Source organism: Brachypodium distachyon, chromosome 5 (assembly GCF_000005505.3).
Source record: "Brachypodium distachyon strain Bd21 chromosome 5, Brachypodium_distachyon_v3.0, whole genome shotgun sequence".
NCBI lineage: Eukaryota > Viridiplantae > Streptophyta > Magnoliopsida > Poales > Poaceae > Brachypodium > Brachypodium distachyon.
In genome coordinates, this window is record NC_016135.3 from 28,519,595 (window position 1) to 28,534,973 (window position 15,379).

General features: G+C 49.1%; 1 protein-coding gene across 1 annotated transcript; it reads right to left on the reverse strand.

Moving 5' to 3' along the window:
• Positions 1–2,667: 2,667 nt before the first annotated feature.
• Positions 2,668–5,157, reverse strand: LOC100840270 (ABC transporter G family member 5). Its single transcript, XM_003579505.4, has one exon. The coding sequence runs from the start codon at positions 4,765–4,767 to the stop codon at positions 2,881–2,883; it is 1,887 nt and encodes a 628-aa protein (XP_003579553.1). The 5' UTR covers positions 4,768–5,157; the 3' UTR covers positions 2,668–2,880.
• Between the last annotated feature and the right edge of the window lie 10,222 nt (positions 5,158–15,379).

Consider the following 15,379-nt stretch of genomic DNA (forward strand, 5'->3'; position numbering starts at 1 on the left):
ATAATTACAGCGGTACCATGGTTGTGAACAGTATCAGGGACAACCGGTTAACTACAACAGCGCCATGGCTGAGTAGAAACATCAATTTCAATACCAGCATTAGTAATTGTAAACAAAACCTAGTTAACTATATTAGTGCTATGATGCAGGTGGTAACTTCCACACAAAAACCTAGGTAAATCTGTTAGTGATATGGTGGTAGCTGAAACCTAGATAGCCGGATAGTTATGTCGGTGGAACGATGGTAACTTTAAACTAAACTAGTAGATAACCACATGAGTGTCACGATGATAACTATAGCCTAAACGACTGGATAACTAATGTGTGTCATGATGATAACTATAGCCTAAACGACTGGATAACTAATGTGTGTCATGATGATAACTGAATCTAAACAACTAGGTAACTACATGAGTGTCATAATGATAATTGGAACCTAAACAACGAGGTAACTACATGGGTTTCATGAAGGTAAACTTAAACGACTGGATAACTTATTGAGGATCATAACAGTAACTGTAACCTCAACGATTGGATAACTGAGAGTCATGACAGTAACTATAACCTAAATGGTTGGATAACTACATGAGAGTCATGATGGTAACTGTAACGTAAATGAATGAAGAATTCACTTAGGTATTGTTCTTGACCACTTTCTTCAAGTTCGGAAGTTATCGGCCCATAAATGACTGAGTTACCTAACAATTCACACCTATTAATCGGCTTAAAACTATGACCCCACTTGGGAATGCTTTAGTGACTTCAATTGAGATCAGAAGTTACCGACTGATAATACATGAGTTACCAGACCAGATTATTCACAAGTAGATACAATATATTTGGGTGAATTTCTTCGAACTCGGAAGTTACCAACGAGTAAATATACCGGTTACCAAGCTTTTTTTATGTGTAGTTTTTGGGTTCACAATAAAGTAGATCTCACTTGGTAACTACATCGGTGCCATAATGATAATTGTAACATGGACAAATTGGTAACGATAACTATAAGATGAACATGCTACAGTGGTAACTACTACCTTGATGGTTGGGCTACTACACCATTGTTTTAGTGCTAATACTCTGTACCTACTAAAAGTAAGCTAACACAACAAGTAAATTCATCCAACAAACTCCACCAAGGAATCTAATCTAGCAATCAAATTTAGCAACGCAAAATAGCTCACCTAATTTGCAACATGATAGGATTACATTCACTAAGAGTAGATGTAGTAACCATACCTCATTGAGCACATCGCAAAGATGTACAAGCAGTGACTTGCCAATGAGAAAGACAGTAAAGGGAAGAAGCAATCGATCAAAATAGTCACTCACTGCAGCTACAAAAAACACCAAAAATCATCATTTCATCGAACACCTACAGTGCATAAAATAAACCCGAACCACCATTTCATCGAACATTTCCAGTGCACAGAATAAAATAACCATCCTCTAGTTGGAATGTCAACGCCGTCTCTGCGCCGCCTACATCAACTCGCCATGGACCGATGGCACTGGCCATCTGCACCGCCGCGGACCAGGGTCGCCCTCGTCGGGCGGTCGCGCTCTATGTCTCGTCCCAACACTCTGACGCTGCCGCACACCACCCTTGCCCCTTCGCCTTCGCAGCCGTCTCAAATCAGTCTTCTATCTCCCTGCCCACGCCTACGTGGTTGCAGCCGCAGCCGCCTCCGGCCTTCCACACCCACCTCCTTTGCCTCGCCCCCTTGGCGTACCTGTACCCACACGCCACCTCGGCCTCCGGGCCACCCTGATGCCGCGCGCAGCCTGCTCTATGCCGACCGCGGGAGCACGGCCCGTGCACTCCATCCATCATAGTCTTCCTCAACTTGTTCCCCGCCTCCCTTCTCCATTCTGGGAACCTCCCAGCCGCACGCACCCTGTTTGACCAGATGCCCCATGGGAGGAGCAGCGAGGGAAGGAGGCGGGGAGAAGGAGTATCTCAGAGAGGGGTGGCCCAGGGAGCAAGTGGCAAGATGGAGAGGAGACAATTCTGGAGAGGAGTCGCGTGGAGAGAGATGAGAGAGTAGCGTGAGAGAGATTGATGGAGAGGAGAAAGAGAGACAGTGAGAGAAGGAAGAGTAGGAAAAAAAAAGACCGCGTGATGCAAATCCGACGACGCGGAGCGCGTCCGCGCGTAAGAGCAGCTGCCGGACGGCATGTAGATAGATTTTTCGATAACTGTTTGTTTGTTTGTTGTTTGTTTGGCTTCCCCTTTTGGGGCGTACTTTAATTGCTTAAAGCGGATAGTTGACACGTCTCAGTTGGGCCTTTCATGCATTTTTATCGAATGTTCTTTCTCCTGCCAAGTGCCAAAGCCAGGTATTGTATCTGGTCTCTGCCAAATTTCTACTAATTCATTCCAATTGTAGCTCCACGTACACATGTCCTGGTCGAGTATAATCTTTTGTGTATGCACGATTCGGGCAGTATTTGTTTGTCTTTTTCATGTGCCGCAATGATCCATCTCTTTGTGGATGCACAAAAACAGTCAAGCGGTAACTGATAACAGGTTGAGCAGAGACGGATTAATTCCGCCGCAGCCTGATCGAGTCCAGTAATTGCTGTGTACTCGTGTCATCACATCAGCATGACTGGAAATCATTTTTGATGCACATGATATCAACTTTTCTGACAAAGTAATGCACATTTGAGGGCAGGAAAGTTTTCCTGCTGAAATGAAATGCCGAGCAGAGCACGGTAATAATGGTCTTAATGCAATTGAAGATGGGAGTGTCTTAATCAATTTACTCACTCGTTAATTACCAGCAGCGTATTTGTAGTTGTAGTAATCGTATACAGACAGCAGCAGCGCACACAAGAAGAAAAGGCACCTATGGAGTCGTTGGAAGCAAATTAAGCTTAGCGAGACGACAAGCAGCAGCAGGCAGAGGCAGAGGCAGAGCGAGCGGCGGCCTTGAGGCGGAGGCTACACCGGAGGCGGAGCAGGACGTAGCCCAGCACCCTGTAAAAGACGACGAATCCGAGCATGACGCCGACGTTCCTCCAGCGGCACTCCTCCCCGAGCCCTTCCTTCCTGAGCACCTCGTCGCCGGTGGCCAAGCACACGCCGGAACTCCTGACGACGCAGTAGGAACCGTGGAACTCGTTGACGAGCAGCGCCTCGAAGGGCCACTTGAAGAGAGACAGGTAGTGCATCCCCACCCAGTACCCCGGCATGTCCGCCTTCCTGATGAAGTAGCCCGAGAAGAGGAAGAAGGACCCCATCACGCCCTGGATCGCCGCGTTGCCCACGACGAAGTCCGGTGCCGCCGCCGCGAAGCAGACGACGACGGAGTTGGCCGTGTAGAGGATGAGCCAGATGAGGAGCAGGAAGTAGGCGAAGGCCGGCGCCGTGCGGCGGAGCCCCGTGAGCCAGTAGACCGGCGCGGCGAAGGCGACGGCCAGGAGCAGGTTGAAGGGCAGGAAGACGGCGGCGTTGGCCACCGCGTAGGTGGAGACCCTGTATGCGCCGGACGAGGTCTCCTTGGCGAGGATGTCGCGCTCCTGGAGGAAGATGGGGAGGGCTTCCGTGGTGGAGGAGAGCAGGAAGGTGAGGAGGAAGGCGAAGAGCCCCACCCGCTCCATCGTCTTGTCCTCGCCCATGTCGTAGAAGATGGAGCCCAGCGCCAGGCCGGCGAGGAGCATGCACACCGTCCGGCACGCGAAGAGCTGCCGCGTCCGGGACACGTTCTTGACGAACCGGTGCGACAGGATGGCCACCTCCCGCGCCCACGAGTTGTTGAGCTCTGGGTTCTGCTGCTCCGCAAACGCAAGATGAAGATGGTCGTCGTCCTTGTGGAAGAGGTGCTGGAGCGTGCATCGGTGGCGCGGGTGGTTGATCTTGTGGTGGAGGCGGAGGTGGTCAATGGAGTCGATGGAGAACTCGACGGCGTCCACGTGCGGCGGCAAGACCAAGCCGGCGTCTGACAGAAGCGAGCAGAGGGCGTCGACGGTGCCGTGGTGGAGGACGGAGCCGGCGGCGAGGAGGAGCACGCTGTCCAACATCTTGACGATGCGCGCGCCGGGCTGGTGGATGCTCAGCACCACCGTGGTGCCTCTGCCTCCGGACGCCATGGCACGGAGCGCGGACACGATCTGGAGCGCGGAGGCGCTGTCGAGGCCGGACGTGGGCTCGTCCAGGAACAGCACGGCCGGGCCGTGCACACACTCCACGCCGATGGACACGCGCCGCCGCTCGCCGCCTGACAGGTCCTTGACCCTCGTGTCCGCCACGCGGCCCAGGGCGAGCTCGTTGCAGATGAAGGCGTCCACTCTGGCGAGGGCGCCCGCGGAGCCTCGGAGGCGGGCGCTGAAGTGGAGCGTCTCCCGGACGGTGAGGAGCGGGAAGAGCACGTCGCGCTGGGTCACGTAGCCGCACAGCCGGCGGAGGCGGGCGGCGTCCACGGCGCCGCCATTGACGCGGAGCTCTCCACAGGTGGTGGTGGGGTGGAGGCGGCCGGCGAGGATCTCGAGGAGCGTCGACTTGCCGGCGCCGCTGGGGCCCACGATGGCGAGGAGCTCGCCGGGGCGCGCGCGGCAGGTGACGTCGCGGAGGACGAGGCGCCGTCGTTGCTGGGTGGTGCTGGGACATTGAGATGGAGAGTCGTCGTCCAGCTGCTGCTGCAGCGGCTCCTCCGGCCTGCTCCATATCTTGGCCAGAGGATGCTGCTGCTGCTTGGAGCTGCTGATGCTGATGTGGTAGTTGATTCCACGAGCCTCAACCTCACACCCTCCTCCTCTCTTCATTGTTCTGAGCTTGATAAATTCTGAGCTTTTGTGTTGGAATAAGAGAAGATCTTGTTTTCTTGGACCGAGCGACGACCTCTGGCTCTGGCTTATCGATTGATCGTCCTTTGCGTTGGCGTCAACTCAAGCTTGGAGGATTGGGCGCCATTGTCTTGATTTGCTCGGTGGTTGTGGGAGCGTGTGAGCTTGGAGTGGAGTAGCAAATGCCAATGGTGATAAGTGTGTGTACTGCTGCGTATGCATACACAAGGAGATACGGAGTACTCCATGCATATTTGACCACTCTGTCCCTGTTAGGAAGCAGACAGGATTTTCTTTTCTTCGTACCACTCTGCTCCATCCTAATTAATCTCATGGACGTACGTACGGAAAGGTAGCTGAGTTGAACATAAAGATTTACTATTTTGCTAAGCAAAGCCTGAAATGAGAAGAAAACCGTTTTCTGTTTGCATGCAGAAAGCAGGTTGGGGGCTACTGTACCTAGCTGGGCGTGGTCCATTTTGTTGGCCTTGTTGGTTGGGGGGTTAAAAAGCGAGTTATTCGGAAAGGAAAAGAAAAGAAGCGAGAGGAGAGCAATCACATGGCACATGCATGCATGAGTATATACGCATGGATCGCATACTGAGTCGTGAAGGATGGACGAGGAACAATGCCGTAGTGCCGTACAGACGCACAATTAGCTTTTACTTTTCCACCCAAGAAAATTAACAAATCCCGGGCGACCGAGGCTAGCATGGTCAACGCCGCCCATTTCCGAGATTGACTGTAGCATGCATGCAAAAACTTGTGGCGGTGGATGAATGTGTCCAACAGGGAGAGATGGATGGATCAAATTGGTGGGCAGGAAGAGTTGGATGCTGCAAGGAGATCGAGGAGATCCACGTACGTCTAGGTAAGCAAGCTAGAGCGGCGCCAAAACAAGTCCATGGCCACCTGAGCTGGCCGCTTGGCAGCTAGCCGGCCCGTGACCCTCCCTCCTCCATATCTTGATCTCTTCCCCCCGTGCCCGTGATGAGATATCGATCGGCCGACTGCTCACCATCTAATCTTGTTTCCTTTCTTGTATGCATCCTCATCTTTCTTTTTTTTCCAACTTGCATGCATGTGCGGTGCTGTGCATTGCATGAACACTAGTACGTACCACCTTAATTCTTGCTCTCCATCTGTTAGCAGCTAGGCACTCCTTGTGGAAACTGAAGGATACGATAAAGGAGCAAGATTTCTTTCGAGTGTCGGCGATCATTGTTGGTACCAATATATAAAATCAACTCCAATAATTCATGGTGCCACGCCACGGGGGAATTGAAACGATCGATGAAACCAGAGGCTCGGAGAGGAGAAGGGCAAGCTCCAAAGCCGCTGTGCTGGTACGTCCAACACGTACGTATGCAGCGCTTCCAAACGAAACGACCCATAGAATAGAATAAGCAGGACGGGCGAGTGGCGCAGGGAAACGGCTGGGGAGGTCTTGGGCAAATTAAAGGCGGAACAGCCCCTTGTTTCTTCCCCATGCATTGCATGGATGTGCACGTACGCAAGTTAACAGAGGAGTGCGCACGTAAGGCAGCGTTCGTGCAGAGTTAATTAAAGCCATCGAGATGAGCTGAGTTTTACGATACGGGACAACCGATCGACCTCACCTCAAAGTAAGCCCTGCCTGCTGCGGGCCCATGGATTTTCTAAACCGTTAAGTATAGAAAATCTAAATGTAGGCGGAAACGGATGAGTTGCACGAATGAAATCGTTGTACGTGCGTCCAATTGCCAAATTACATCGTTAGTAGGGGTAAGTGCAAAATTTCCCGTCGCCCAATACTTAACATCATCATGAACGGACCGTTCTAATAAGAGTTTGGTTATGTAGCAGTGGGTCCCACAAGCACTTGCCACGCGGCATGACATGCGGGCCCTGAACTAGTTGCACCAGACTCCATTAGTCCTCTCTTCCTATTCTTCCTCGTCTCTGAGCTCGAGCCTGCCAAGAGAGTCTCAAAGGCGGCGGCGCTGTTCTTGTGGAAGACGCGGACGGCGGTCCGTTTGGGAGCGGCATTGCCGTGGGCAAGACCAGATCCGGTACCCTCAGCCCACCACCACGATCAATTTCATTTTTTTTTGGCTTGAATCGAGTCCAATGTCGCTGATTTCATTCATTCCCCTTTCCTAGGGTTTGTGTGTGGGGGGCTTGATTATACCTTCAATTGAGAGATGGAATCACCAGAGGAAGCTCGTACTCAGTAAGTTTATTTGTCTTTCATTCATTTCTTGCCGATTTAATTTCGTTCGGGCATTTTTGGTTGCGGGGCGGGGGCGGGGGGGAGGAAGAAATTGATTTGGTTCCGTTGCTGGTAGGAATGAACGACCCCGCGACGGCAAGGAAACAGTGAGAGTGAGGTTTCGTCCTTGCGTTGCGAAGCTAGACGACGGCCATGTGAAGGTGATTGAGAGGAGCGTCATTGATTTGAGAATCAAGGTGGATGGCATCAGTGTTCAAGATTTCATACAGGAGTTGGGTAAGAGAGTGGTTTGGGGTTCAAGGCAAGAGGTGGAATTATGTACCTATGTGGAGAGGCAGAGGGGGCAGGAATACCGGAGAATCACCACAAAACCGCAGCTTGTTGAAGCGATCGTAGCTGGTCGGCGAGCAAACGGGGATCCTGAACAAACAATTTATGCGGAGCTAATTGATGGCTGCGAAGAATCACAAGTAGGATTAGTTCGGTCGCAAGCTGCAGATGCCCTGCTTGATGCAGCATTTCTTGCAGACAGTCAACCTGTTAGGAATCTGGCTCATTTCGGTCCGAACAATATGAATGGGCCATCTGTTGATTATAGTCAAATCGATATTGATGAGCCAACAGATTTTGCTCCTCAAATTTTCTGCGAGAGAAAATGGGCCAAACTTCTTGGCATTCCATTGACTGACAAAGAACAAACGTTGCCGCCGCCCCCACCTCAACTGCGTGTGCCCCCGGAGCAACGTGGTGATGACGAAGATGAAGTTGCCAGGCTGTTTGAAGAAGGTGGAGATGCAATAGACAACATACATGAAGAAGAGATGCTCACGGTGCATGATGAAGATAATCCTGATATATCAGTGGGCACGTTTTGGTCTAGTATGGAAGAATTGAAGATGGCTTTCAGGTCATATGCTCTGAAGAAAGAGTTTCAAGGTAGGACTGCATGGACTGACAAGAATAGGTTCACCGCGAAATGCAGGGGTAAGGATGGCAATATGTTGCCTTGTCGATGGTATATGTCTGCGAGAAGGCAACCAGATGGGAGGCTAATCAGGATTAATCGGATGCCACACCAACACACATGTATGTCATCGTCAAGGAAAGTTACAAAAATGACTTCTCAAGCCTGGGTTGCAGAAAAGGCGAAGCCCATTTTGAGCAAAAAACCATTCACAAATGCAAAAACACTTCAAGATGACTTGGAAAGGGATTACAAATGCACAATGTGCTACAACACTGTGTGGAAAGGGAAACAAAGAGCCATGAAGGAGCTGTTTGGTGACTGGGGCAATGCATTCAGAATGTTGTACAACTTTAGAGCCGAAATGCATTTGAGGTCACCTGGCAGTGTATGTGAGATAGACACCTATGTACAAGATGATGGCAAGGTATTCTTTTCTAGGTTCTTCATGGCCTTGAAGCCTTGTCTAGATGGTTTTAAAGAAGGGTGCCGTCCATACTTGAGCATAGACTCCACTGCATTGAATGGGAAATGGAATGGGCAGTTGGCTGCGGCCATTGCTATAGATGGCAACAATTGGATGTTTCCAGTTGCCGTAGGCTTGTTTCAGTCTGAGACAGAGGCTAATTGGACTTGGTTCATGACTCAGTTGTATATCTCACTAGGACATATGACTCCTTTGGCAATATGCACTGATGCATCTAAAGGTCTTGAGAATGCAGTGAAAATTGTGTTTCCACATGCAGAGCGGAGGGAGTGCTTCGGCCATTTGTGGCTCAATTTAGTTAAAAAGTTTCAAGGAAAAGTTTTTGGAAGAATGTGGCCAGCAGCAAGAGCCTATGGGTATGAAACTTTCAAGTACCATATGGATAAGATGTTGTCAGTTTCTGAGGGGGGTTGTCCTGAATTTGGGGTATATTTGAAAACCTACTGTTCTTTGTTGTGGTACAGAAGTGGCTTTAATACAGATATCAAAGTTGATCACATCAACAACCACTTGGCAGAAAGTTTTAACAGTTGGATAAGAGATCTGAAGGACTTGGCTGTTCATGAGCTGGTTGACAACATCAGGATAAGAATAATGAATCTGTTCAATATCAGGAGACAAATAGATGAGAAATTGCATCATGACAAACTACCAACAATCATACAACAGCTTGTATGCAAGAATAGAGGACTTGGACACTACCATGTTGTTAATGCCTCAACTAACTATGCTGAGGTTATGAACAAAACGAACACGAGGAGGCATGTGGTGAAGATTGATTTACATGAGTGCTCCTGTCTTGAGTGGCAAGCAACAGGGAAACCTTGTGAGCATGCTATAGTAGTGTTGTCAGCGAGAGATCACTTGATGATGGGGGATTTTCTGCATGAATATTATTCAGTGGCCAGGTTTAAAGCAGCATATGCAGGAATTGTGGAGCCATTTACAGATGCATCACAATGGCCTGAGGTGGAACTAGGAGCTGATTTGCATGCCCCAAAAATAACTAGAAAAGCTGGCAGGCCTAAACAGAAACGTTTCAAAACTTTCTTTGAGCGTGGTGGTAAACCTGGAACGAAAGGTCAAATGAAAGGAGGAAAAGGGGACACAGAGAAAGAGAAGGCAAAAGAGGAAGAGAGACTGAATACAAAGGCAGCCATAGGCATCAAACACAGATGCAAGAAATGTCTAGAAATAGGACATCGTGTTAAATCCTCTCTCTGCGTTTTCACTCCACCGAAACCTAGAAAGTAAGTTTTTCTCCATTTGACTATGTTTTTCTATTGCTATCATAATTTCAAATGATCTTGACATTACCTTCTTCCGGGGGACATAAGCCTACACAGGGAGCTGAAACCTGGGATGAAGATGCCCCTCATCTAGAGAAATGCAAGAGTTGTCTAGAACCTGGACATCGTGCTGGGTCTTCTTACTGTATTCTGACTCCATCGAAACCTAAGGGGCAAGTTTTTGTCCATTTAACCATGTTATTTTCCTATCGTAATGTTTGGATTCTGAAATTCCTATTTTCCAGGGCTCGTGGAAGAAAGAAGAGTGCTGCAGCCCCAGCTGACAATGGCCAAGCTTCAGCCCCAGCTGAAAATGGTCAAGCTCGAGATGCTGAAGAATGGCTAGCTGAAGAATGGACAACTCGAGATGCTGAAGAATGGCTAGCTGAAGAATGGACAGCTCCAGATGCTGTTCAAGCTGAAGTTGATGTCGAAGTTCAACCTAAAGTTGATGTTGGTGTTCAAGCTGAAACTGATGTTGAAGCTGAAGTTGCTGCCCCTTCAAATGCTGCTGAAGATGCTGCTGATGTAGCTGCTGAAGTTGCTGCCCCTTCAAATGCTGCACAAAAGGTGAAACCAGCGAGGGTGAAAAGGCTTGCCAGTAAACCGTCTCCCAGTAAAAGGACCCTTAAAAGGAAGAGAGCAGCATCAAAACTTTATTCAAAAGATGTGTGGCAGCTCTAATTTGGACGAGATTTGTATGAGAACCAATTTGTGTGTTAAACATTCTGATTAGTGTCAAGTACTGTTGTAATTGTATTCAGTTAACCATTCAGATTTGTAACTGGATTCATGTTTGAGAGTATTCAAGTATGTTGGTATTCGCTACAAAGGAAGTTCATGTGCTGAGCCACTCAACCACAGAAATGAGGTCAAGAATGGGGCTCAAGCCTACCAAAATGGGGCCAAAATGACCCATTTTGTAGCAACCCTCCAAAATTCGAGATTATCTAAAGTTAAAAGTGAATGACAAAATGGAATCTCCTTGCAAAGTTATCAGCACAACAAAAATTTCAAAACCTTATGACAAAGTTAACTTGCTCAACAGCGCTTTTTAAATTTCTCAAAACCACACTTAAACCACCTAATCAACCCACACCGTCACACTTAAATTGCTCAACAGCGCTTTTCATGAAAAAATATCCAAATAGAGGAAGTATACCAAGTTTTAAGTTATTTGGATAAAGGGATAAATTGGAAATTTCAAAATGTAACCAGATCTAAAAGAATCAAGTGAGTGTTTCTGAAACGTCCCAACGAGATGTGCTAGTTTGCACACAAGTTATGATCATAAATATTCGAAATCTTCTGAAAATTTACATGACAGCAAATCTTGCTAAACAATGAACACATACAAGTTTTCAGATTTTTCTGATCATTTTTTCATATTATTTTAATTTCCCAAAATCAATATACCTAAAAAGTCCCAAAAACATGCATGAAAAGTCTTAAATCATGAATATTGTAATGTATGAAACTTATATCACCTTCCAATGAATGAAATAAAAGTTTCATACCACAGGGAAAACTGCATTTGACAAGTGTAGCATTCAGTTTTGAATTTCCTACCAAAATCAGGATTAATTGAAAATGTGTACGAAATATAATTTCATGCCTTCGGAAATTCTCAAATTTGAACAGATGATCTATATAGCACTCACAATAGTCCACAAAAAATTTCACTCCAAAAATCAATAAACTTGTACACTTTTTTGCTTGTATATGAAAACTGCATTTGAGCCTTATCAGTGGCGGGCACTTATTCACAGCCGCCACTGCCTTCCGGTTTTGCCTGTAGATGAAAACTGCTTGCCTTCTTTATCAGTGGCGGGCGCCACAACTAAGCCCGACACTGCTGCTCTCGCTGCTCCGTCCCGACAGAGCACCCCGCGAGGCCTCTCTGTCGTTGCCCTCTCTTCCCAGCCCCAACTCAATGGTTCCGAAAATTAAAAAAACGCCTTTTTCACTTCCTGACACACAACTGCGGCTGCTCCTTTCTTTCTCTCCTCACTCATATGCTTCATAGCTAAGCTAGCTTCCCTTCTTCTTCAACCATAGCCAGCCATTCTCCCCCAAATCCTCCAAACCCTAGCCGTATCCCCATTCCCGATTCGAGCTCTAGCTCGCCGCCGGCCACATTGATGGAGCAAGAGGAGCTAGCTCGAGCTTTCGGGCGTCTTAGCCTAGCTGACGCACCTACCCCGAGCCCCATTCCTCCGCCGACGGCCGGAGAAGCGGCCCCGATCCTTCAAGCACGCGAAGCTGGAACCCCGCCCTTTGAAGTGCCCGCGCCGCCGCTCTTCAACGCCGCGGCCGTCCTCACGCCAGGCCTCGTCATCGCCGCCGGCATCGTCGCGCCTACGCTGCGCTTCGCCGCGGGGCTCCTCGGTCCTCTGGTGCTGCCGGAGTCGGCTCCACCGGGTGCCTCGGCCGGGGCTATGGTTGTAGGGGCTGCTCCATCGACGGCTCTCTCGGCGGCGAGCCGAGGGGCTGCGCTCGGCCGACTTAGGCAGGGCCCACGACGTGCCCACGTCACTGTTTGGGGCGTCGTTGCCGGCTATGCCCCAATGCATGTAGCTGCTGCTGTCGATGCAAGCACGGATACGGTCTTTGTGTCCAGCGCAGCTATAGGGGCATTCCTTATGACCGTGGTCAGCTCCCTTGTCCGCCGCGAATGGCCTCGGTTCACCTATTTTGCAAGAGCGACAAGGGCGCAACTGGCCGTTGACGAGGGCATTGCTATTGCTGCGAGGATCGACGGTGTTCATGAAGGAGAGCCCGGTCGTGAAGCGCGCCTGGCAATGCTGGGAGGCCCGATGGATGTGTACCTAGCTTTCCGTTTGATTGTGGGCTCTCTGGTCATTGCCGCGGCCATTGCTTGGTTCCGCGGCGCGCTCTGATCGGCCAAAGAAGATGAAGATGGTGTAGGGGGCGCGGGGACACGGCACCGTAGTGCAAGCACAGCCTTGGATAGCACAAAGCAGCGTCCCATGTATATTTTGGATGCGGCTGACTAGAAAAACATGTTAGCTGACTAGATATTTTGGTTTGAGCCTCTTGTTAATTTCACAAGGTGAAATGAGGCAGCAAATCAAACCCCTCTAATATTCGCTATTTCAACCTATGTCAAGAACTTTAGCTATGTCAAGCACTATCAAGAACTGAATTATTAGAAATGAAACTTCTGATATGTCAAGCTCTTATTCGGGATCTCTCTATTCGGGCATAGCCATATCAGTTTGCTGCATTACACCGTAACTGTGGAGAGTCAAACACTTATTCAATCTCACTTTTCTGCATTACACCATTGCTACATGCCCCCCCTTCAATCTACCTCTTATTCTGAAATCAGAGTTCTACATGAAGGGGTTCCTAACAACTAGAATCAAAGCTAACATAACGATACAAGTATAAAACATCTTTGCCACTTGAATTTCTTCCCTCTTGAACTCAACAATTTTGCTCAGCTGCTTATTAATGCTCCTCACCTCTTCCAAAAACAACAATTCTGCCTTGCCATTGTTCTCATCTGCCCTCTCCATCCTCTGCTCTTCCATCTCATGCCCTTGCAGCTTCCCTTCGATTTGAAGCTTCTCGACATAGGAATCCATCCACATGAAAAAGCTACATTGTCTCAGGAACTACAAAAACATCAAACATGGACATAAAAAACTAGGCATCAACCTCGGCCTCCATCAATTTCAGCCCAATTTCAGCCCCAAATAGTGCAAACCCTAGAATTCTAATATCCCAAATTAAATCAAAATTGAATGAGAAACCACATGCAATTACCTTCCCTGGTTGTGGCCGGCTCTCACATTTGACGAATTCGCGCCCGAAATTGCCCGTCTCACGTTTCTTGCACGTCAGGCGGACTAGCGGCTCCACCCGTGGGCAATCGGGGCACCTGGTCAGGGGAACCTCCCCATACCACGGCTGCGGGCTGCTAGGAGAGGGAGAGCTTGACCTGGACATCCTTTTCCCCCAAGAATGTCGGCGGATTTCGGGCTAAATTGACCTCGCAACGGCGTCGCCCACGAGGGGACAGTGGCGGGTGCGGGGAGCCTGCGGAGCGTGGGCTGGGGCCAAACCGGGGAGGGGGGGTGGGGCGGCGTCTACCTGGGACTAGGTCAGCTTCCGGGTGGAGCAGCGGATCTGGAGACTGCAAGCGGAGCAACGGGGGCAACGGAGAAGCGGCGGCCCGACGGTCGGTCGGGACAGAGGAAGCAGAGGAGAGCGTCGGGGAATGGGGAACGGGGGCACTGGCCACCCCTTTTATTTTCTCCTTGTGGGACCCGCAAATAACGGTCAACAACTTACATGTCGGGACCACAAAAAACAGTCAACTTCTGACAGGTGGGTCCCACGCCCAACGGTTGAGTTATGACAGTTGGGACCCGCATACTTACTTACAATCCCCGGACAGCCTCTTAGAACACCCGGATTTGACTTGCACTAACACCTCAGTGGTGCAATTTGTGACCGCTCGCGCCCTCCAATGGTTCCATTTGTAGAGAGTGGCGTTTCGCTCTTTTTTTGTGTAACCGTGAGCTTCAATGGTTTGAAAAAGCAATTATCTCGCCTGCTGCTGCTCCTCTGCGTCAGTTTTGCCCTCGTCTGGCTTGGCGGTGGCTCGCCGGGAGTCCAGCAGGCGCGAGCTGGCAGCACGCGGCGCATTGCACACAAGACCAAACAGCTGAGCGGACCGACCACGCGCGCTCTATGCCTCTACTGCATATGGAATGAGATGGACACCGAAAAGACGGTCCGTGCAACTTAAGCGCGCATCATTTTAATTACCACGTACTCCTGTACAGAGGAGTGCGCATGCAAGGCGTTCATTCATTCCTGCAGAGCAAGTCAAGTCGCGACCGGCCGGCTACGACTTGCCTTGCCCAGCCTTTTGTCTTTATGCACCAACTCTGCAAAGCTGTAGATTTTTCCGAATCACGCCGCATCGATCACACACGGTGCTACCAGCTGTCCCTTCGAAATAAGATCGAGCTCCATTCTTGCCATCTAGACATGTACTGGAGTATCATCGATCCATGCATGCGCGTTTTTGTCTCAAGTCAAAGGAAGGATCAAAATGATTTGATTTTAATTTGCAGATATATTGGATATGCTCGGTCCCTTGCACTTTCTAGCTGGCAGAGCAAATACATCTACTCGCTACTAGCCAAACTCCAATGCTCGTTGGCATCAAACCCAACATGCAAACGCATGCATTATACGCTCGACTCGGACGGTCCTCACTATGATTGATTGGAGTCCTAAAAAAAAAAAGTATATATACATTAGGAGTATGTTTGACTGAATAGCTAATGGTGAATGCAATGCGCCAAGCAAAGAGGTGTGACAAGATCATCCATGTTTGTTATTTCCATCTCATTAGGTACATCATTCATTATATAATGGACTACTCGCCAAATGGTCACAATGTATATTCAAGATGCCAGCTGATCGCCCAATCGATCACAGCTTACACAGTCTAGTTGGCTCCTCTTACAAAAAACAAACTGCATATCGTCGTTAGTGCAAACAAGACAAAGATACAATCTGCCACCCTGGCAGATTGATCGACCATATATTTTTTTCCTCCACCCAACTTAATTAAATACTAGTGCGAAATGTCAGTT

What these genes read in the sequence shown, in the direction of transcription:
- LOC100840270 (XM_003579505.4), bottom strand. Translation starts at nt 4,767, where the DNA reads ATGAAGAGAGGAGGAGGGTGTGAGGTTGAGGCTCGTGGAATCAACTAC.